Genomic DNA, 23,130 nt, shown 5'->3' with positions numbered 1-23,130 from the left:
AAATAAATAAATAAATAAATAAATAGATAAACAGGGACCCAGACCTCATTTGGTTTAGAACACGTCCATTTATTTGTAAAATCGTTTCGTCCTTTTTTATCAATTGGCAAGTATTACAGAAAACATTCTACTTCGTTTAAAATGGTCTTGTTACCAATGAACAATGTTTCTCACCGATGATAACATAACGCAGCATTTCTAATACCCATATTCGCTAACCATAGTTATCAGCCAACAACATTTACTGCAATCAATGATCGATTATACTAAGCCAGAAAGGTTTCAAACAGACAGCTAAAAGCAAATAATATTGCCTCAAATTGATAGGTATATGGATCCAAAGATATACAAGATATATATACATATCTGCGCGTTTAAATTACTTATTAAAAAAAGAAAACATTTCACAAAAATAGCACTGTAAAGGCACAGCAAATTTATCAAGAAACAAATAACGGTAAATTCCAATTTTATTAACGTAAGATGCCTTACTATTCAAACAACATTTGATATCATACACAGAGTGTTTGGACCTTCTCTACAATAACAGAGCGATGTCTCACATCATCATATCAAATATAATATCAAAGTAGCAAACATTATGTCAGGCAAGTGAAAGTGATGTCGCGTGGTATCACGTGGTTATCACATGGCAAGAATATTCCAGTGACCATCACACTGTGACAAGATTGGTAAGCAACTTTCAATGACGTATTGCACAAGTGCTATTTAAGTAAAACTTACGCAGATCATATTTGATTCGTGTTTAGACACGTGAGCATTAGAATAGAAAATAATTGGAAAATAAAGTGTTAACATAGCGAGTAAATGTACATAAGTGTGGTAATCCTCGTGTTATGAACTCCTTAACCTCTCACAAATCTAAGCTTGTGCATGTCGTAAGAAACCCAAATAATATTTTCACTTTGCCAGTTGTTACAAGTAAACTCTCTGCTTTGTAGGCAAATCTTTGTCCATTGGACACAGTTTCTTTGCTTAACAGCTTGTTGGTGAATTGTGACTTGTGAACATGTTCCAAAAATTTAAGAACATGAAAAAGTTAACAAGTTTAAAGAATTAAAAATTAGTACGAAATTTATTTTGAAAAAAAAAATGAATGTGTTACATTCAAAAAAGTTTTTATGGTCTTTTATGACTGACAACCAATATGAAAAACATTTCATTTGCGATAAGAATTAAAAACTTGGTTGAAAACCACTCTGACATCTTGGTTTAATGTTAGCGTTAATGCATTTGAATACCATGGTGATGAAATACCAGTCCTGGAATTTGAAAACAATACATTTTATGAGAAATTATGTTTACTAATTCTTGTCAAAGTGCAAGTGCTGGTTGGTATGGGAATTACATCAACTGAATGTTAAATGTGAGCTTTGTTAAACCAACCCACAGGGCAAGCATCAGAATCCAGAGGCAACAGCCACACGTGTATCAAAAAGGACGGATAGAAAGGTTTCATGTGAATGGGGCACGTTTTCTTTATGGCGCAATGGCGACTCGGGTCCAAGCTGGACTGGCTGTCCTCTCGCGTAAAACGTCATGGAAAAAGGCAGGAATGAACAGCTGACTGCATCGCTCCAGGCTCAAGTTACTTTAGGTGGGAAATGGTTTCTCATTCTAGCCAGTTTTGAACTCCGTCCCTACACAGCCAATTCGACAGTGCTGACGCCAGACCTAGGCGTATCATGGCGACGCTTCTCCGGCTTCCGCCTTGTCCGCGTTGGATGCACTTTCCTCTTCACTGTCTTCATCACCTTCTGTGGCAGAGTGGTTTTGCTACAGATTCGGATGAATAAGGCCTGTTAACACATGGATAGAGAAGGGTTACTAACTCTCTTTTTAATTATTTATTGAAATATTTATTTATTTTATTTATTTGATTGGTGTTTTACGCCGTACTCAAGAATATTTCACTTATACGACGGCGGTCAGCAGTATGGTGGGAGGAAACCGGGCAGAGCCCGCTGGAAACCCACGACCATCCGCAGGTTGCTGGAGGACTTTCCCACTTACGACCTGAGAGGAAGCCAGCATGAACTGAACTTGAACTCACAGCGACTTCATTGAGATAAGGAACAGACTGTTGTCTTCTTGTTTAGTCCGGTCAAACTTGGAAAAAGTTATCGTTCTGCAATCTCAAATTTACTTTGATATGACTGTCTTTGCATACCACATGTTAAGAAGTCCCAATTGTAACTCAAATTGTCCAAAAATAAGCATTTAAATGACAATTCAAATTTTCACGCCACTCAAACGTTCTAAGTTCCTGTCGCTCTACTCATTTCGCTGCAACAATGGCCACAGCTGTAATCTGCGACGTATCTTATACTGCGCTTTTACAATCCCTTAACCCAACAACGGTTTCTCAGGCCTTGTCAGTCATGATTTTATTTTCTTATTTCAAAATTATTTCACATTTTACGACGTTGTCCTTATGAAGTCAGCCATTTTCAGTTACCGAAGTATTTAGAATGCTGACTGGATCAATCGGATGGCTAAGTCAGTTGGCTTTCTAGGTTTAGGGCTTGTAGCCCAGAGGCCGGCTGTGCAAAAGTATATTTAAATTTAAGCCAGTCTTAAATCTTAATACCAGTCTAGGCCCAGTACAATGCTATTGGCACTTTAGTCCCCACTGTACGAAAAATAATACCAATTAGATACGTCGATTGGTTTTTAATATTTCGGACTTGTTGACTACAAGACACAGCCCTTGTATACTGAGTACAACATCAATAGTTTCCGAGATTTCGGACTTGTAGACAGACACATCAGTTTTAAGACAGGTTGGTGCCCAAAAGTTTGACATACCATTAAGATGATAAATCCCACCACAACAGCCACAGCGGCATACCAGTACGCCTGTAACCATTGCTTCAGCGTCTCGATTGTCTCCCCTGAAAACAGCAACTTTCGGATGTTCTGTAGAGGGCCAGATGGATCAACCTGCAAATAAAAGAAACACTGTATTTGCAAATCACAGAGACTTTGCAACATGAAATGTAGAACTACCAGACAGCAATTCGAGTTCATTCAAAAAGGCTTTTTCATGGAAGATAGCTCTAAATATCCCGTTGCTTTACCTCTCGACATTTATGGAAAACATCACAGAAACCTTGGTAGTTGTTACACGGACTTCCGGGCTGGGCAGACGTATTGGGAAGGGCGTTGTGAGCATCGTTGAATTCATAACTGGATCTGAAAACAGCAACCAATCACATTTACGAATACCAGTATTCATTCATGTGTAATAGCGTTAACATTTAGCAGTATATGTTTAAATGGTGCCATATAATATGTTCAATTATAGGTTTATGAAAATGACGCTCATTACAAATTGCGCGAACTTTTTTCCAACAATTTCTGTGCGGCACTATGCCGTATAGACACGTTGTTTTGAAAATATTTGAACAATTCGAAAACCACCTTCTGTAAAAATCCCACTACTTTGACCGTAGTCAGGTATATTGAGAGAGAAAACTGGTGTTCCAGGCGCAATCAATCGCGCTTTGACAGGTAAATGACTAACGCTCTCACTTTAAATCATAAAGAATCCAGGAAAAACTGAGTGGAGAACAGAGCGAGGGACCCGGTTGACGTAACCCCAGAAACGGCCTGTTATATCACTACATTTCTTTACCAAAATCCGAAGCTACAGGGTGAACAATTTGCTGTTATCTAGGCATTTACATAAACATGTGGAATACTACCCTAACAAACAAGAGAACGGATTTCACTGGTTGTATTTGACTCCAGTGATCACTCTGCCGTCGCTGCTCTCACTTTACTTATAGTGGAACCAGATGCAGTATATAAGGATCATGAAGAAAGTATTGCACACACTAACCGGCAGACGGAGTCCGGGTCATGGGTCTTGCAGCAGAGGTGACACAGTCGGGGATCTCTCCAATCCCCGGCAACTTCCGGTGCGCATTGGCAGGATTCCAGACCGTACACCACACAGAGCGAGCCAGTGCACTCCTGGGGTAATATGAGATTGATCCATTCATAGACCATGATTCGTCTGGTTGACTGATTGGTTGACTGATTATTGAATGTGTTAATTGGTTGATAGGGGGAAGAATAGATTGACTGATTGAAAGATTCATTGATGCATGGGTTGATAGTCTCTCTGACTGACAATTTTATGGGTGGCTGTAGGGACAGACATTTGTTTCATTTGAATTTTTTCAAATATACGATTGCGATCAGTTTTATGGGTGGAGGAAACCAGTGTACCCAGCGTAAACTACGGACCTTTGACAGATTGCTGTCAAACTTTCCCGCATGTGACGTGTTGGTATGTACATTTAATTGGTTGAAGACAAGTGGTCTTCAACATCTGACTGGTCAAACGTCCACAGGAGCATCGTCATCCGCTTATTGTCACATTTATCCCAAGAACAATGACATTGGAGGAGTACAAAATACCCCAAGGACACTGAGATGGGAAGAGTACAAAATATCACTAGAACACTGAGATTGGAGGAGTACAAAATACCCCAAGGACACTGAGATCAGAGGAGTACAAAATATCCCAAGGACACTGAGATAGGAGGAGCACAAAATATCACTAGAACACTGAGATTGGAGGAGTACAAAATATCACTAGAACACTGAGATTGGAGGAGTACAAAATACCCCAAGGACACTGAGATCGGAGGAGTACAAAATACCCCAAGGACACTGAGATCGGAGGAGTACAAAATACCCCAAGGGCACTGAGATAGGAGGAGTACAAAATACCCCAAGGACACTGAGATCGGAGGAGTACAAAATATCCCAAGGACACTGAGATCGGAGGAGTACAAGATACCCCAAAGACACTGAGATCGGAGGAGTACAAAATACCCCAAGGACAATAAGATCGGAGGAGTACAAAATACCCCAAGGACACTGAGATCGGAGGAGTACAAAATATCCCAAGGACACTGAGATCGGAGGAGTACAAAATACCCCAAGGACACTGAGATAGGAGGAGTACAAAATACCCCAAGGGCACTGAGATAGGAGGAGTACAAGATACCCCAAGGACACTGAGATCGGAGGAGTACAAAATACCCCAAGGACACTGAGATCGGAGGAGTACAAAATACCCCAAGGACACTGAGATAGGAGGAGTACAAGATACTCCAAGGACACTGAGATAGGAGGAGTACAAAATACCCCAAGGACAATGAGATCGGAGGAGTACAAAATACCCCAAGGACAATGAGATCGGAGGAGTACAAAATACCCCAAGGACACTGAGATCGGAGGAGCACAAAATACCCCAAGGACACTGAGATCGGAGGAGTACAAAATTTCCCAGTTCAAGGTCGGGATTGAACCTGCACACCGTCTGTCCTAGCGACAGAAAGGAAAGCCCCTCGGCCAGAAGTGCACACTGCATACATGTTAACAATGTTCTTACCCCCTTATAGCACACCGAACTGGGTCCACACTCCGTCTTGTTGGGCTTCGCGACAGACTGTGGACAGATAGCGTTGTAGTTGTCCCCAGTAATCAAGTGTCAAGGAATTCACAAGTATTACTAAAAACTTTTAAAAAACAATTTCATTCATATGAAAATCCGATATCCAGATGATTACTTATTCTCTTGTATCCATAAGGCAATACCGCTAGTGAATTCCGACACGACCATTTAAATACAGGCTTGGGACAGGCAAAGGGGATTTTCTCTTTAAATATTTCAAAATCAAAACAAATACCAACAACTTATAAAGTGGAACCGTATCCATTTCGAGCGTCTCAAAGAAAACGTTAGAATAAAGACTACTTTCACACAAATGAATCCAATGGCCATCTATCACGAAATGCCTTTAAAGCGATGTTACCGGCACAATATTTTCCACCAGTCGTTTCAGAGGCATTCAATTACCACTGGATAATGGGCCACAGGAACAAGGTTGCTACTAGGAGAAATTCTACTTGCAGATATGGGAGAAAGGTTAGTCGGCAGTTCATTGGTTCAACATATTCTTGCACAGCCGGATAATCTGATACGTCACTACACTAAAAATAGAAAAAGCACATGGCCAGTCTCCACTGGTTGTCCAGGCAAGCTGATGACCGTAACAACAATTGACAACTACTGATAACGACCCGGATGACTGGGTTGGCAGCGTCACAGGAATCTCGTAAGTTTCATCGCTTATTTTTGTTGTTTATTTGGGAAGCAGAGAGTATACATCATGGATGTAGTTTACCTTAATATTAACCCAGATAACACAAAAAATTAAAAAATAAAACACATACCATTTGTGCAAATTTGGAAAACATTTATATAACACTGCATTTACTATTCAATTGTAATACTACAAAAATTATTTTTGGATGTCACCTGAAAATTTGATTCTTCGTTTATTCATCTCTTGCTTCGACAAACATCTATGCTTATGAAAAAATACACTATTTGGATGTAATGATAATGTATTGCACCCGTATTGTTTGTAGATAATAAGTTCCTACGGGAATCTGCGTCACAATTCTTACTCCTGGGTTAAAATTAAATCGATTTTTGTACATTTTTTCATTAACATGCAGCCTATAACAAGGTATACATTCTTACTAACTTGATATATATTCTCTGCTTGCCAAAGAAACAATGAAAAACAAGCGATAAACCTTACGAGATATATGTAACGCTGCCAACCCAGTCATCCCGCCCGTTATCAGTAATTGTCAATTGTTGTTACGGTCATCAGCTTGCCTGGACATCCAGTAGAGACTGGCCATGTGCTTTTTCTATTTTTAGTGTAGTGACGTATCAGATTTCCCGGCTGCGCATGAACATATTGAACCAATGAACTGCCGACTGACCGTCTCCGCTATCCGCAAGTCAGAAAGTCTTCCCTCTTTATATTATTTAGCAAAGGGCCACAACTCTTACGGCACAGTGGGTTAATCAGCAGTCGTTTGAAAGGGCCACGTTGTGCGAACCAACGGGCATTGTGCAGAAAATTTACGTGTATAAATACCCACTGATTAGGCCAAGGCTAAAAAACTCTTTTGAACTGTTACCGAACAATCTAGGACAAAGCTGAATAACTGCTTTGTCCTTTGAAAAAAAAATTCTTCTTTCAAAAAATAAAAATGCGTACCCTACTAAATAGGGTACTGGTCTCGAGATGATTGTCGGGAAAGATATCTATATTAAGATATTTCCTTACCATGATTGCAAAAAACAAACTGGGAAATGTGTTTCTTTACTCAAATAAAGAAAAGGATATTCGCAGTAAGCCGACTCCTGACATGACGAGGCTGCGCGACAGAGTTTCTGCTCACTGGCGGGGACAATGGAGCACTGTTCAGTACAACATAATCCCACGCTGGGGCTGAGCAAGAAAGAAATGGGTAAACATGAGTGTCATTATAACAATTCCTAGGAGAGAAAGTAAATAGATTCATAGAGATCATATATATATATATGAAAAAAAAACCCAATAAAACGCCTTATCAACTAAACGCCCTTTAAAATTTATCTCCCACAAATACATTTTTTTCATAATTTGCAATCTTCTTCAATTTTTTTTTGCTGATTCGTATTTATTTTTTTAGTTATTTTGCTGATTCGTATTTTACACTGCTCTCGAGAACATTACACTTTTACACAAGGGAGGTAATAACCCGTGAGGAAACTATCGCTCTTCACCAAATATCTGATAAATCTCCTGACATAAGGCCGTAACCGAGTCATGGTTGGGATCGTCCCGCATCATCGCTCTCATCACGGTTTATTTTAATTATTACCCCCTATCTCTGTACCAACAGAATCTTGGAATTCAGCCGTGTATGCGAATTGTACTTCTAGTACCTTATTGTGTTTACGTAATAGCATTTTGGTAGGGAAAAAAATTTCACAGATCTTTGGCTAAGCCTGTTCACTCAGAAGAAAAGAACACGCTGATGTTTTCATTTTGTGCCTTAAGTTGTGCTGTTGTCGTTGTTTCGGTTTTATATACCTGCAGGCGGCGCTTGGTTTGAGAGTGCATCCTTTTGGCCCGGAGCTGTCTGAGGATTGAGGATTACAGCACTGTTCTGTGCACTCGTCATCCCAACCACAGTCACATTCCTCCCCTTCCTCAACCACTTTGTTACCACACATGGAGTCAGTGTAAGCTGAAACCGAAAGTGAACGCGATCCATCAAAAGTGAAAGTGGTACACCGCAAGTCCAAATGAGAAACCGAAAGTTGAGCCATCAGATCGAAAGTGTAAGTTGTGTCAAGAAATGTAGGTGAACTAGGACACAGACATTCACATACCAATCGTCAACCATAATTGATTTTCCAGGTCAGGTAACATCAAAACCACTTTCCAAAACCATGTTCAATACAGATCACCTGAGAACACCTGTTTATTTATTTAACCCTCACGTGTTTTGTATCAAGCATAAACTTTATGGATGAAGGATTGCATCAAAGCAGAATGTTTGTGAGTGAAAATTAAATGGTGATAAAAACAGTGCCAAGATTATTTGTTTATTAGGGCCAATAATAACCATTAAAAGATATTTATACCTAAGTATTTGTTTATTTATTTATTTATTTATTTATTTGATTGGTGTTCTACGCCTTGCTCGAAAATATTTGATTTATATGACTGCGGCCAGCATTATGGTGGGAGAAAACACGACTGAGCCCGGGGGTAAGAACTATAAGCTGGATAAAGTAATGACAAGTTAAGGTAAACCCGCAGAATGTGAGGACTATTAGATATAATATGGATGTACGCTTAGAATCCTAAAACATTTAGCACTAGACATACTAACTGTTTTAACTTAAAATGGGGCGTTAAAATGAAAGCGAAAGAGATTTTTCTCTACCTGACAAACAAGTAATTCTACGAGACATACAAAAGCCCCAAAATAAACGCTTAAATCAATCCTACCAGTGAAGCACCCATTACTGTTTCGTCCTCTCGCATCGATCACAGGCCCCATGCTCTCTATGCTACAGCTGCTGAACCTCTCGTTATTCGGTCTGTCGCCAGATGTCGCTCTGGCATACATGATGTAGTTTCCGATGTCACCACCAGGGGTACAAGCCTGTGTGGAAGGGTCATGCTGATGAGACCAAAAAAAAAAAAAAACGAGATAGAGTTTAATATGTGGTAACTGTTTGTCTGTTAAGCGATTTAAACGGTTTTCAGCATATTTTCTAAATACTTATAACAAAAGCCCCTTGGAGTATTTTCTTGGCAAGGATATACGGTATGGTATAAACAAAATTATTTATTTGTTTATTTATTTCATAGGAGTTTTTCATAAGAATTTCCCACTTGTACGACGAGGGTCAGCATTATGGTGGGACAGAGCCCTGGGGGGAGCCTACGACCATGTGCAGGTTGCTGTCAGACCTTCCCAAGTAAAACTGGAGATATATCCAGCATGAAACCGGATTTGAACCCACAGCTATCGCAGAGTAGAGGCGGCTGGATTAGCGGGCTGCAACGCCGACCACTAGACAACGAAGGCCTAAGAACGTTAGGCTGTAGGAAGTCGGGTACAGTGTCGTGACGCAGTAAACATACAAGTCATAAAGTACTATACTTAATACCCTCTGCAGATTTCTTGATTACTCGAGTTGCAGACTCGAGTTTCAAAGTAATAGCTTTGAAATTATTTACCCATTTATTCCCTTGTATGTTTATCCCCCCGGTCACGAGGTGCCGGCAAGTCTTCAGCCTACGATTTTATTTTCTATCTTCACCATTAACGCTCCAGGCACACCTGTTTTCTTGATTGGGTTCAACCCAGTAAGGGTGCAATATAAATGTCGGTCATGGCCTAGACTTGCTCAAAAACAGCGACGATAAATCCCAAGCAAACACACAATTACATCAATTCTACGTTTAATTTTAATTCGCATCAGGCCTAAAACGATTGAAAATCGTTTGACTTCCTCACTTGGAACTCAGCGTATACAAAATGAACAAGTCAAGTGCAGATCTCCTCAGCGCGGTGTGGTGTCTTAGACATTGTGCCTCACTCTAACTATGTAACCATAGAGACCGCGGCGATACCAAGGAAATTAAGGAAATCCTCTAAAACTCCGCTAATGGGAAAGACACAACTACTTCTGCATCATTCAGTCCATATTCAACTTATCTTGCTAGTTGCAATATAGCCAACTAAACGTGACCCCTTACCGGTGACCCCATATTATGCCCCAGCTCGTGTGCTAAGGTCACGTGAGACACGGTAGGCGGAACAAACTGTCCGAAGTTCAGCACCGTGACGATTCCTGTGTTCAGACTCTTCATTGTGCCCTGATATGCCTATAGAAAAAGAAACAGCGAGGAGTTAAGACTATCCAGGTGGCAGTCAGACAGCAATCGTGGACAATCATAGACAATCGTGGACAATCGTGGACAATCATGGACAATCGTGGACAATCATGGACAATCGTGGACAATCGTTTACAATCATGGACAATCGTGGACAATCGTGGACAATCATGGACAATCGTGGACAATCATGGACAATCATGGACAATCGTGGACAATCATGGACAATCGTGGACAATCGTGGACAATCATGGACAATCGTGGACAATCATGGACAATCATGGACAATCGTGGACAATCGTGGACAATCGTGGACAATCATGGACAATCGTGGACAATCATGGAGAATCGTGGACAATCATGGACAATCGTGGACAATCGTGGACAATCATGGACAATCATGGACAATCGTGGACAATCATGGACAATCGTGGACAATCATGGACAATCGTGGACAATCATGGACAATCATGGACAATCGTGGACAATCATGGACAATCGTGGACAATCATGGACAATCGTGGACAATCATGGACAATCATGGATTACCAGCGTTGGACCGATGTCGAAACGGCATTTTGCCGTTGGTAAACATGTAAACATTTTATAATTTTATTTTTTTAAAATTTATTTGACTGTTTTTGAAAACCATAAAACGACTTTTTCCTTCTACGATGGCACACAATCAAGAAAACAGGTGTGCCTGGAGCAAACCACTGACCTTTGGCAAGTTACTGGCGAACTCTCCCATGTGACGTGAGTCATATTGGTGGAAGGCGAGTGGTCTCCAATGAACTTTGTGCAAGACCACACGAAAAAAAAACGCTGTTGATCGATTAATGCCACTAAGACAACAAGAACAGTACGAGTTGAGAATGGGATGAAACCCAGATCTCGTGTGACCTTATAAGGACATTAATGACTCGGCACTCGCTACTAATTCTCCTCAACGCCGGTTGTTCGAATACTGGCCTAAGTAACGTACATCAGCGTCAGTGAATGTTGGACAAAACCACGCTATCTGATTTACTGTAACATGAAAACGAGTGTAAGATGTTTTCCATTTCAATTTTTAAAAATGATTGAATATGGAGAAGGAGCTGGGCTTGAACTCACAGCGACCGCACTCTTTTTTATCACCATAATAAAAACTGGACGAGATAATTTCCAAGAACAATGGAAAAAATATAATAATAATTTTGATTATCGACAATTATCAAAGTTGAATACCTAGCTCGTTTTTGTGTTTATGAGATGTGTATAGGTTGCGGTAGCACAGTTCTTGTGCCCGACCCTGCAGATGTATTCCTTACGAGACCATATTTTCCTTTCGAAAAGATTTACAGAACTAGACATGGTTATTTTTTGATCAGTTTTGATTTGCTCTGTTTTCACACCGCCCCCTTGGTAAGTATTTCTCGGCTCCAAAATACTTACATTATATTTATCACATATGCCCCCAGCATTATGGAGGTCCGCTGTCCATGCTAGACCCAGGGTTCCGCCTTCAAAGTCCCTGTGCGTGAACATATAAGACAGACAGACGAAGTCATAATTCTCCTCTGACACTAACTCCAGGAATTTTTCAACTCCGTAATTTCCCTTGTACCGGTATCCCTCTACATCCGGGTCAGTGTGGATCTTGATTTTCTTTATGATAAAACCGATCTCATCGGGTTTCCCGTCTTGATCAAAATCTGTGAAGTTGAAACATTTAATGGAAAAGAAACATTAAAAATAAGGTAAGTATCAGTGAAAAGATCATCAAAAAATACATTTGAAAAAAATATCTTCAATTATTTCTTAGAGTTTTTTTTTGCACTGAATTACACAAGCAATAGAAGTCTGGGTTGTTCAGCGGACGTTATGAGCCTTATTAACAATGTTTTTCACCAATGACGTCACACCAACTTTTGGCTACTTCGGCCGCGAAACTGGTTTCTTCCTTCTATAAACCTGAATCATCGTATAAGTAAAAAAGTCGCTGAGTTCCAAAAAATTCCAAAATTAAACTCCAAAATTTTTCAACTAATAAATAAACAAATATATAAATAAATAAACAAATAAATAAATAAATTTATTTTATTTCATTGGTGTTTTACGGCTTTCTTAAGAATATTTCACTAATACGACGGCGGCCAGCATTGTGGTGGGATGAAACCGGGCAGAGCCCGGGGAAAAGCCACGACCATCCGCAGGTTGCTGCCAGACCTTCCCACGTACGGCCGGAGAGGAAGCCAGCATAAATAAATAAATAAATAAATAAATAAATAAATAAATAAATAAAACTGTAACATTACGACAATATTAAACTCACCGATATTTTTGTAGATGGCATTGACGGCTTGCACGTGCTGCGTAAGTTGCTCAATAACTGTTTCCGTATTGCTGGAAAAATGTTGATAAAACAAATGGTCTGCTTGTAGATATAACTCGCAGATCGTCTTGTCATTCATAGACACTGCTCGTTTCTTACGAAAGTATATGTTGTGATTTACAGAACCTACAGTTTCGGACACAAAAGAATCAGCACTTATCTCAGTTTTAGCGTTGTGGTCGGACGATTTCCCATCATTGAAAATTGGCTCAAGAATCTCATTTTTCGGCTGTGTAAATGAAATCAGAGATAAGTCTTTGTCTAGTAATATCGCAGTGTCTACTTGAGATTTTCTGTCGCTATTTGCCCTATCACTAAGGCCCAAAGTATTGTCTTCGGTCCCATTATGACTTCCGGTTTGCCGTATAGGCGATGTCAGGTTCCTCTGATAGCGATGTAAGTCTTTATGTAGATTATCTGAGTGACACAGAGTCCTACTAATGTCAAACTCAACATCGGATGCTTTGTAAATCACTGAATTAAAACTGAGTGAATCTGATTCTGGGAAGTAACGCGAGACTTTCTCAATGACGAAAACGTCGTCGTCTCCCAGGATGATCTTCCCTTCAAAATGACCCAGTGACGTCACCACCCCATGTACGTGTGAACTCGGAGCGCCTAGAAAAAATGTAAAGAATTGAGGAAATCTTTAAATCAGATAGGAATATGTGATATTCGGTTCCCGCTACGCATTATTATTCATTTCAACCTTTATTTATGTGTTAGTGCATTCTTACTTTAAATTCCAGGTTGTAATTTTATGCACACATGAGGGATAGAATATTTATGATTAATTTTCAAATGCCAGGTCATAGCTCTCGGTACATTCGCATCAAGGTAAGAAATCCATCTAAAGTGACAGACCTTTCTGCAATCTGCTCTGATGGTATAATACTCTCAGTTCCACGGAACGTGTCATTCACTTATTGAACATTTCACCCCCTCCCACCTCAGTCTGTACATTTATACAACTGAGGAATGAATGCCTTCCTTAATATTCATGAACTTGTCACGTGTGTATTAACTGGCATTCCCGTTTTGATATCCACCTTACGGCACGTACACAGTCACTTTAAATGTGCCTTTTAAGTTAAATGAGAAGCTATGAACGGCCATGTTTGGACAAACTGCGTTTATACGTGAGAACAACGAAGATGGAATTAATTAACTACTAGTCTTGATTTAAAAAAAATTAACAAAACTATTTGTCAGTCGTCAACCTATGTACAATCTTGAGCCACACGAGCACCTGAGGAACAAATGCAAGACGTATTTAACAAATCTCAGTAGCAGCCAGCTAAATATTGACTGCTATATTAAAACACCTCAGCCTGGCCTTGAAACTGACATTGAATGACGTAACACCGACCTACTTTACTCAGTTCATGCTGTTTTATATTTCAAAATTTCGCTTAACTCAGCAGTTTCTGCCAGCCAAGATGTTATTCATAAAATCTAACAGAGAAATATTTATTGATGAGGTAGAAGATAAGCGTCACACTTGCAACATTATTGTTTTTTTTTTAAATTCAACTATTTTGATTGCACTAAAAATCTAACTGAAGCCAGCTTTAACTACGCAATTGCCTGTAAACCTAACAGTTGAACATGAGGTCAGACAACAAATGAAATATGCATAATAATTAATTGGAATATTTAATATTTGTTCTAGTTTTTTTTGTAATTAATGTTCTACTCTTATAGCGGATGGCGATATCTTTTCATCTACAGTCTTTATTCTCGAGGCCAAACGCCTGCATGGAGCTAGTTCCTTAGCTTTTTGAAGAGTCACTTTTATTGCCTTCCGTTGGAGGCCAGAGCCTTGCACATCACTTAGATATTCTTAAGACTCCTGTGCGCCAAAAAAACATAAACAAATTATCATAAATTTTTCGTCATGCATTTTTTCCTGATGCTGTTAAAAAAAGAGAAAAGAAAATGAAATTAGACCTCAACGTAGCACTTGCGTGCTGCTAGTTAAAAATGGATCATTTACTGATGAGTCATTCACTGATGAGTCATTCTGCATACCTTTCACGTGACCTACGTAAGCCCTGCTGACGTCATAACCCTCAGAGCCACGTGACGTTACGACATCCAATTCCGGGCTGAATACAAGCGTGTCACGCTTCAGACGTAATTTGAAATCCCTGAAAAAAAATGCAAGGGAGAATGAAGTATTTGATCATAGCTTAAAATGAAATAAAATGAAACGTCTTAAGGCTGTTTTCCCCACGCTTTATCGATCGAGAAAGGCAGGGATATTACTTTGAACAGTCCGTTCATTGGTGACGTTTTAGTTTCAGAGCAAATAACTGCTCAAAAAATTGCCCGATCGTGATAAAGTTTTGTACACGAGATCCCATCACTAAGCCTCAGATCATGTTTGAAAACCAGCTCGATCCGTACATAAGGTTTCAATAGTTAATGAATTTCTCTTCTCTCATTGTTAGCTAGCTTCCGTGCAATAACTGCTCCAAACATTGTCTACTTTTGATAAAAGTTTGTGTATAGGTTCTTTTGTGTAACTTCAAATCAAGTTTGAAAACCAGTTAGTACCATGCTGAAGTTTTGCAAATAATTTAGCGTGTGAACTAATATCATTCCCCTGAATTAGCTTATTAATTGTTAACCATGTCAATCTTGACAAAGTTAACGTTTTGATGCACTGAGTATATTATAACAAATAGGCCAAGAACTGATCAGGCCGCGGTTTCATGAAGCGCACTTAGCTGTCAGTACTAGTAAGTCATAAATTACATGACAATGTATATTGTGGAGTAATAGGTATAGTTAGCTAAGAGCTACCTAACAGAATAAAACACACTTCATGAAACCCCGTGCCAGCGAGTTATGTGAATGATGGGTGTCTTCGGACTGATGCATCAGTTATGCAGCACTATCAACATGTAGGCACTTGCACTGCCTGACCGACTACAAGGACACAACGTCGTTATAAATTTTTTAACGCGAACAAAGGCATCCATGGCCACGCAGTCAATTTTCTTTCTTCGTCACCCCTGCTCCGCACATGTCTTCCATTTCATAATTTTCTGTTTACGAATTCCACTTCAGTATGTAAGCCTGGGCACTTGTATTGTCCAATATCGACCCGGCCCACGACGACGGCGGCATGACTACTTGTCACATTGATCTGGTATATCATATAACATATTAAATATTGACTATCTGTCTATGGGTGGGATCTTGGACAATAAGCCCCACGTGTTTTGTATCAAGCACATAATACAATATAAAAGACTGCAACAAAGAAGAAAGTTTGTGAGTGAAAATAATATAGTGATAACAACGGTGTCTAGGTTAGTTGTTTACTAAGGCCATTAATAACCATTAAAAAGTATTTATGCCTAAACATTTATTTATTTATTTGATTGGTGTTTTAAGCCGTACTCAAAAACATTTCACTTCTACGACAGCAACCAGCGTTATGGTGGGAGGAAACCGGGCAGAGCCCGAGGAAAACCCACGACCATCAGCAGATTGAAATTTCTAGCCAATGCAGTTCTCCAAAGTCAAAGTACAACTGCAGCAGTTTTAGTTCATATTTAATATTATCTTACACAGTTTTATTAGGCTAGGTACAAAATTGAAGACTTGGCTTAATCTTAAATCCGGTATTTAAAACCAGATTTAGAATCCAGTTTTGAACAACCGGGCAATGGGAAACCCACGACCGTCCTCAGGTAACTTATATCTAAGTATATACTATGGAATAAATTGACACTAACGTGGTCGCATCAGATCGCTATCTATTTACAGCCGTATTCATGAAGTTAAGACGCAAATGTTACATTGTCGGTATTTTACAACCTCAGTTTTAACATAATGAGAATTAAAATGGAACACAACGCCTGAAAGTATTAATCTGACCAAAAATAAAGTTATATATTATAGCATTTTCAAGCATTTTCTAAAGTGTGAACCTAACATTATAAATGCGTTCCCTCCTCCACTATGCCAAAATGTTGGAGCCGCAGCCACGTCATATATATCTCCTTGAAAGAGGTATAATCAGTACTTACGTATTAGGATTAAAGATTATCCCGGGCTTTTATTAGGTAAAAGTCGATTTTAATATTTATTTGATTGACGTTTAACGTTGTAATGAAGAATGTTTAAGAGGAAACCGATATACTTGGAGAAGACCAACCTCCTTCGCCAGGTAACCCCGTGACTGGAACCCACAACTGTAGCAGCCTGTAAAATTGATGCAGTTAAAAATACACCTATCTCTGCACTGTGGCCAGAAGAACATCGACTCCAAGAAGAGAAAAAGACATAAAAAAACACAAACAACTGTCATTATAATCCCCCTTTGGCAAACAAGGAAAAAAATAACATCAGGCATTCCGAGCTCGAAATCCAAATGATATTGTTTCGAAATACCACGTCTAATGTAATATCGTCTCACGTTGTTATTGCCAAGTCAATGTCGCCAACTCAGTCATTGCAGAGGCCCTTTGTTGTCTTTGGAGCAGCAATTTCAATTATTCACACAACGGTATGCCGCAGAGGGCTGGGTTTGCATGCGACGTTTAGGCACATTAAATAAACACGTCATCTCCGGATGCTTCAACAGCCTGCACATATTTTACACATGCGTACACTGGCTGAGAGAACGCATTATGTGCACAAAGAAGTTGAATGTAACAGCAATTCACAAACTGGCGGAATTCACCAGAGAAAGCTGACTATTGGGTGTTAATATTACATAACTTTGCCAATATATTGTGCTCTCGTTGTATTTAACCACGTGAGGTAGGCATATTTGCGCTGCTAAAACGGCGTGGATGTATATAAAAAGGAACGTATACAACAAATTGTTGATATTCGCAATCGATCTTATTTTCGGACAATGTCAAGGTGCTAAAGTGGTGTCGGTCAGAAAGAAATGTTTCAAGTATATATGACTCAAAGAAACAATATGGGAACGAGGGACAAGGGGTTTCCAAACACTCAGCGCTGAAAACGAAACCGATAATCTAAATCTGGAAACACGGTCACCAATAACAATGTCCTCTCCGTCAGTGTGGAAAGTGTGTCTAGTATATATGACTCAAAGAAACAACAGCGAAATACGAGTCTGGCGAATCAACATCTGTTGAAGGTTTAAAGTGACAAGGTCACCCAGATATTAGGTATTTTTACTTTATTACAGAATGACACGGGTATCGGGCATTTTTCTCAAGAAGTAAAAGTCACAAGCTTTTTGTTAATCCCACCCCCAGCATTGTACGTTAAGTCAATGTTTAAAAATAACAAAAACATAAAAATTCGGCCAGAATATTTAAATGAGGCGCTGTCAATTCAGTGGAAATGGAGCATGCGCACAGCGCTCAGTAAACTTCATATGTAAACGAACATAGCTGATCACACGTTTAAAAGAAGGACTTACAGCTCGCTAGTGACAGGATCGGACAAAAAGAAGCGTAAACAAGAGCTCGACAGGTTGACAAGCAAATCTAGAGTTGAAAGTGGTGCTCACTGCTTGATAGGTGGGTGCAAATGTTACTGGGGGCAGGGAGTGTTAAACTCCGAACAGACACACGTTCCTGATTCTTAGTTTAATGAGAAGATTTTTCGTAACCTTTTCTCAATGCTGTTTAAGCTGCTGTACTCTGCATGTATCTATGTGTAGGTCGATTGATCAAAAGTCGGTATCATGGGGAACTTTACGAATTCTGCGCATATGCTTTGCGCGCATCCGGATAGATATATTAATGAGGCAAAATGTCCTGCCCTCTTTGTGTTGAATTCAGGGCTCGTACAAGCTACATACTCAATGAATATTTTTTATTTCAACGTGAGTGATTTAGCGTATGAACGAACTTTAAAACTTCGTTAAGACCTCGCAATTAGAACTTGTTTAAAAATCCAAGTTTTGAGCGACCACTCAAAAAAAGTGGGAATGGCATCATTGATACCCGTCTCTCGGGTAACCTTAAGAAAATGTGTACACCTTGCCGTGGTTCAAAAGCTTGAATGGCTCTGTCATTATACTGTAGCTGATACAGCCTTGTGCCTGGTTTCTTCGTTATAGATAAGAATTACTAAAAGTGTTGTGTTGTCATTTTTAACAAAGAAGACTCGAAAGGGGAGAGGGGGGGGGGGGAGAATACCAACAAGTATGCGTGTAACTTCACATACACATGTAGATGGAGGCGCCAAACAAACAAACAAACAGAGGGGATATTAAAAATCGCAAAGAGGCACTACTGCTACGTGATAACGTTATGACTTCGAAAGGTGTAGTATTGCATGTGACAGTTTTATTTTCAGAAAAACTTGGATATGTCTTCAATAAATGTACTTAGTATTTGTATTCTCACACATTATGTATTTACGCTACAGAAATGAAGTGTAACCCTAAAATGTCTGTGAGATCCTCCGTGGCTCAGTTGGTTAGCGCGCAAGCGCAGCGCCAATCCCCCAGGAGCCTCTCACCAATGCGGTCGCTCTGAGTTTAACTCCAGCTCATGCTGGCTTTCTCTCCGGCTGTACGTGGGAAAGTCTGCTAGCAACCTGCGGATGGTCGTGGGTATCCCCCGGGCTCCGCCCGGTTTCCACCCACCATAACGCTGGTCGCCGTCGTATAAGTGAAACATTCTTGAGAACAGCGTAAAACAGCAATCAAATAAGTAAATAAATTAAATGTCTGTGGGGTTGGAGATGTGCCCTTTTCGTCTCAAAAGAGAGAGCAATAATAAAAGATTTCTGCAGGAAAAATACTCAGAAAATAAACACACATGTAGTACAATACAAAAGACCGCTTTAGAAGTTGCCTAATATAGACGATGAATGGAGTAAAGGAGGTGAAGTAAAAAGTAAACTTACCTGCCATGCGCAATGAAATCTAGACGCAAAGTTCCGTCTTTGTTTGACCTCTTTGCCCGATGATGATTGGACAGCACTGAGTTCAGATCAAAGTTCAAAGGTTCGTAATGCCTTATAATGCTGTTCAGAGGGTCACCAGCGGCAAAAATACATCGGGATGCAAATGTAAATGTCACCAGCCAAAAACACTCAAATATCCATTTACACATCAGCCTAGAATTCCTCTTATGCCCTGTCATGTTACTGCAGTTGTATTTCCATCTGTTTCAAGTCAGCACGAAGATGAACAGCATTTCTTGTGAAGCATGTCTTGCAGATATCTTATTCGTAAAACGAAATTCCAAATTGCACCACTTCAGCGACACAACGTAGTTTTATATATATGAACTGTTTTTCATTCGACTGCGAAGCCAAATTAGACGAACATTTCTGACTTAAAGCACGTTAGTAGTCCTTGGGTAACAAAATATAAGTAAGGCCTTCCTAGGCGAAGATAATCAACATCCTATTCAACAAAAAATATCATAGAAAACATGGGATTGTTAATCTACAGGTGTATAATCCCGTGTAGAAATGCTGACTGTCACTCAAGCATTACATGGAAAATCCTCAGTGGATATACATTTATCGCTCTTATCCTTGGCTGAGTTCCATTCTCGACACTCATGTTTACCAATGATTCCTCGAATAACACGTTGGAAAAATATCGTCTACAATTCATGGCGCTCCTCCAGAGTAAAGTATGCATTGAAGATTCCAGCAAAAACGCCCTTAGCAACGGCTTTTTATAAAGAACCATGGCCTGAAAAATGCAAAGCCGTAGGGAGATTCTTTTTTAAGCATGGCACAATATCTGGGGATGACTTGGCAGAAATTCAAACTCTATAATACAATATTTAGCTCACACTTCTTTAAAGCACAACTCTCGATTCAATGACAAAGCCATGAATACAGCTCCGCTCCAAGCCTCAATTGTTGCTTTTTCACTCTGTAAAAGAAATCCTCAAAAAACGAAAATTTCAAACCAAGGCCACCACTTCAGTTTAACAAGACCCACAGTAGTGAAACAATCTATAACAGTGCCAGTGGTTTATTTGTCCAGAAACATGGCACTATGTGGGCACTATAATGACAACCTTTACGTGAAGTTAACTGCCACAATTAAAATGAACTGCATGAGAAGTAAAGTGCTACGTCATTCAGGATCTAGGTTTACTTACTTCATACGTCAAAGTGTCAATCAAAAAGGCTTTTCTGAATGTTCCCTTTCACAATACAAGACACGATTTACTCATTAGTGAAAACTGGGAATGGTTCATCGGATTTGCCGTCAGTACAGTGCCCGAGTGAAAACGTCCTCACGTCGAACGCCACGGAGCAGTTGAATACGTCTAACACAATGTGCGACGAAAGAGCCCCGCACGCTGCCTGATACTGGATGCTGTCAAGAAAAGGTATCCAGTTAAAGTCAGACTGTCAACTCGTGCGTATGAACACTGGTGAAGCTCCTGTAGGTGACAACTCGTGCATATGAACATCGGTAAAGCTCCTGTAGATGACAACTCGTGCGTATGAACACCGGTGAAGCTCCTGTAGATGAGAACTCGCGCGTATGAAGACCGGTGAAGATCCTGTAGATGACAACTCGTGCGTATGAATACCGGTGAAGCTCCTATAGATGAGAACTCGTTTTTGACCGCCCCTTGCAGTTCGCTTTCGCCAGAGAACGATTGTTGCTTTAGTTACCCGGAACAGAATAGCCTGGGATGAGAATCGATCCGTTAAGAGACAAACGAAACAATCTCATTTCCGGCTTCATCTTATCGAGTATAAGCCCGGTCCTTTGCCAAACCGTTAACGCAGGAAGTTCTGTAACTGTTTTCTTTGAGGCCTTGGGATTATGGGATCATCGGTTGGAGGCATGTCCTTGAGACCGGTGAGAAGTGAAATCCAAAATTGATCCGAAAACAAAAGACAGACTTCTCAGCGGCTTTGTTCTGGTCAAATGAAAAAGATCAAAAAGCAATAAGCAAAAAATAGTCCGCCATGTACACAGTTAAAAAGTTCTTTTCAATCATAAAAAATACATATTTAAAAACGTTCACATAAAGAAGAAAAATACAGGATAGAAGTGGATGTAGCTTATTTACATAATAAAAAAAAACAAACTATATTTATTTAATTGTTGTTTAACGCCATATGAAGTCAAAAACATTTCACTTATACGACGGCGGTCGATTTTATGGGTGGAAGAAACCAGATTGCCATGAGAAAACCTCCAACTTTAAGCAAATTACAGACGGACTTTCCCACGCGTAAGGCACAGGGTTGCACGCTACCTTGCTGGAAACATATACATTCCACGAAGACTGCACAAACAGGCAGAGCTTTATCGACACCCAGTGCCTCCAGTGGTTCGTCGATTGAGTCATAACTCGTCGATTGAGCCGTGACTCGTCGATTGAGTCGCGCGTCATATCTTACCACTGAGCCCCGACCCACATCTCGTTTACCCAGGGAACATGAGATTTAAATCCTTAATTCTATGCCTTCCATTGCAAACTAAAGTATTTTTTAGTAAAGAGAGTCCCACCTATCTCTCCGACAAAGTGCATATCCAGCTCATGCTGGCTTCATCTCCGGTCGTTTGTGGGGGGGGGTCTGTTAGCGTGGGTTTCCCTCAGGCTCTGCCCGGCCACAATGATGCTGACCTCCGTCATGTAAGTGAAATATTCTTGAGTACGGCGTAAAACACCAATCAAATAAATAAATCAAAGCGTATATAGAATACCAGAGGCACACCTTTTCTACAACCTTTTTCTGACAATTAAAGAAATGCGGCAAATGACCTACAATTTCGCAAAACAAATTTGAGAGGCAAATAATTGAGATTAAATTTACCTTTGCAGCTAGAAACTTGAAAATTTTAGGCCATTCACCGCATATAAAAAAATAATAAGGGGTATGGGAGAAGTTAATGCTCACTTATTTTTGTCGCTTCGGTCAGACATGCACAACAATGAATCAACTATCCAATAATATATTTATAGATCATATTTTAGATTATGTAGTAATCATACTGGAAATTTTGGAGAACTATGGAAATGTGAAGAAGTTATTTAACCGAACTAACGGTTCGTAGCCCGAGTGCTGAACATGGATCTAGAGCTCAGAAAATCCGACATAATTATATCACTCGAACTCCATTCCTTGGTTTTGATATTTTAAACAAAATGTGCAGACTTACGTATATAGTCTAACGTAGATGTTTGTAAGGCTGTGATCCAAAGTTTCGCCTTGACAATCCTTCTGTGACCCGTACATTCAGCTGGCCCAGTGTTCTCCAAAATCCTCCTGATTCTCAACCTAGCTCAACAAAACGTTAAAGAAATACGGAGTTGCATTATTTTTTAAAAAACAATTTCAGCCTTCCGAGGGATAACTACACAAAGCACTTTCGTATGATGTTTTTTTCCTCGATCGTGCCACAGAAAAATTCATAAAAACTGGGTAAAACATTTATCAGCTAGAAGCGTTGTTCAAATTTCAAATTTTCAAAATAAACCTTTCAACATTGGAGGTGGAAAACTG

At 39.8% G+C, this 23,130-nt stretch overlaps 1 protein-coding gene across 1 annotated transcript; it reads right to left on the bottom strand.

Annotated features, from left to right (window-relative positions):
- Nucleotides 1-1,332: 1,332 nt before the first annotated feature.
- Nucleotides 1,333-19,778, bottom strand: LOC135462492 (disintegrin and metalloproteinase domain-containing protein 10-like). The gene is made up of 12 exons (XM_064739718.1): nt 19,540-19,778; nt 14,716-14,834; nt 12,625-12,810; nt 11,745-12,004; nt 10,170-10,298; nt 8,910-9,084; nt 7,983-8,139; nt 7,211-7,355; nt 3,866-3,999; nt 3,102-3,216; nt 2,830-2,964; nt 1,333-1,820 (listed from the first exon to the last, which is right to left on the bottom strand). Exons 1-12 carry the CDS (start codon nt 19,776-19,778, stop codon nt 1,662-1,664), a joined length of 1,953 nt encoding a protein of 650 aa, XP_064595788.1. The 3' UTR covers nt 1,333-1,661.
- Nucleotides 19,779-23,130: the final 3,352 nt, after the last annotated feature.

The sequence above is a fragment of the Liolophura sinensis genome, chromosome 2 (genome assembly GCF_032854445.1).
Source record: "Liolophura sinensis isolate JHLJ2023 chromosome 2, CUHK_Ljap_v2, whole genome shotgun sequence".
Classification (NCBI taxonomy): domain Eukaryota; kingdom Metazoa; phylum Mollusca; class Polyplacophora; order Chitonida; family Chitonidae; genus Liolophura; species Liolophura sinensis.
Note: the sequence above shows the minus strand (reverse complement) of the source record. Positions and strands in the feature narration are given on the sequence as shown.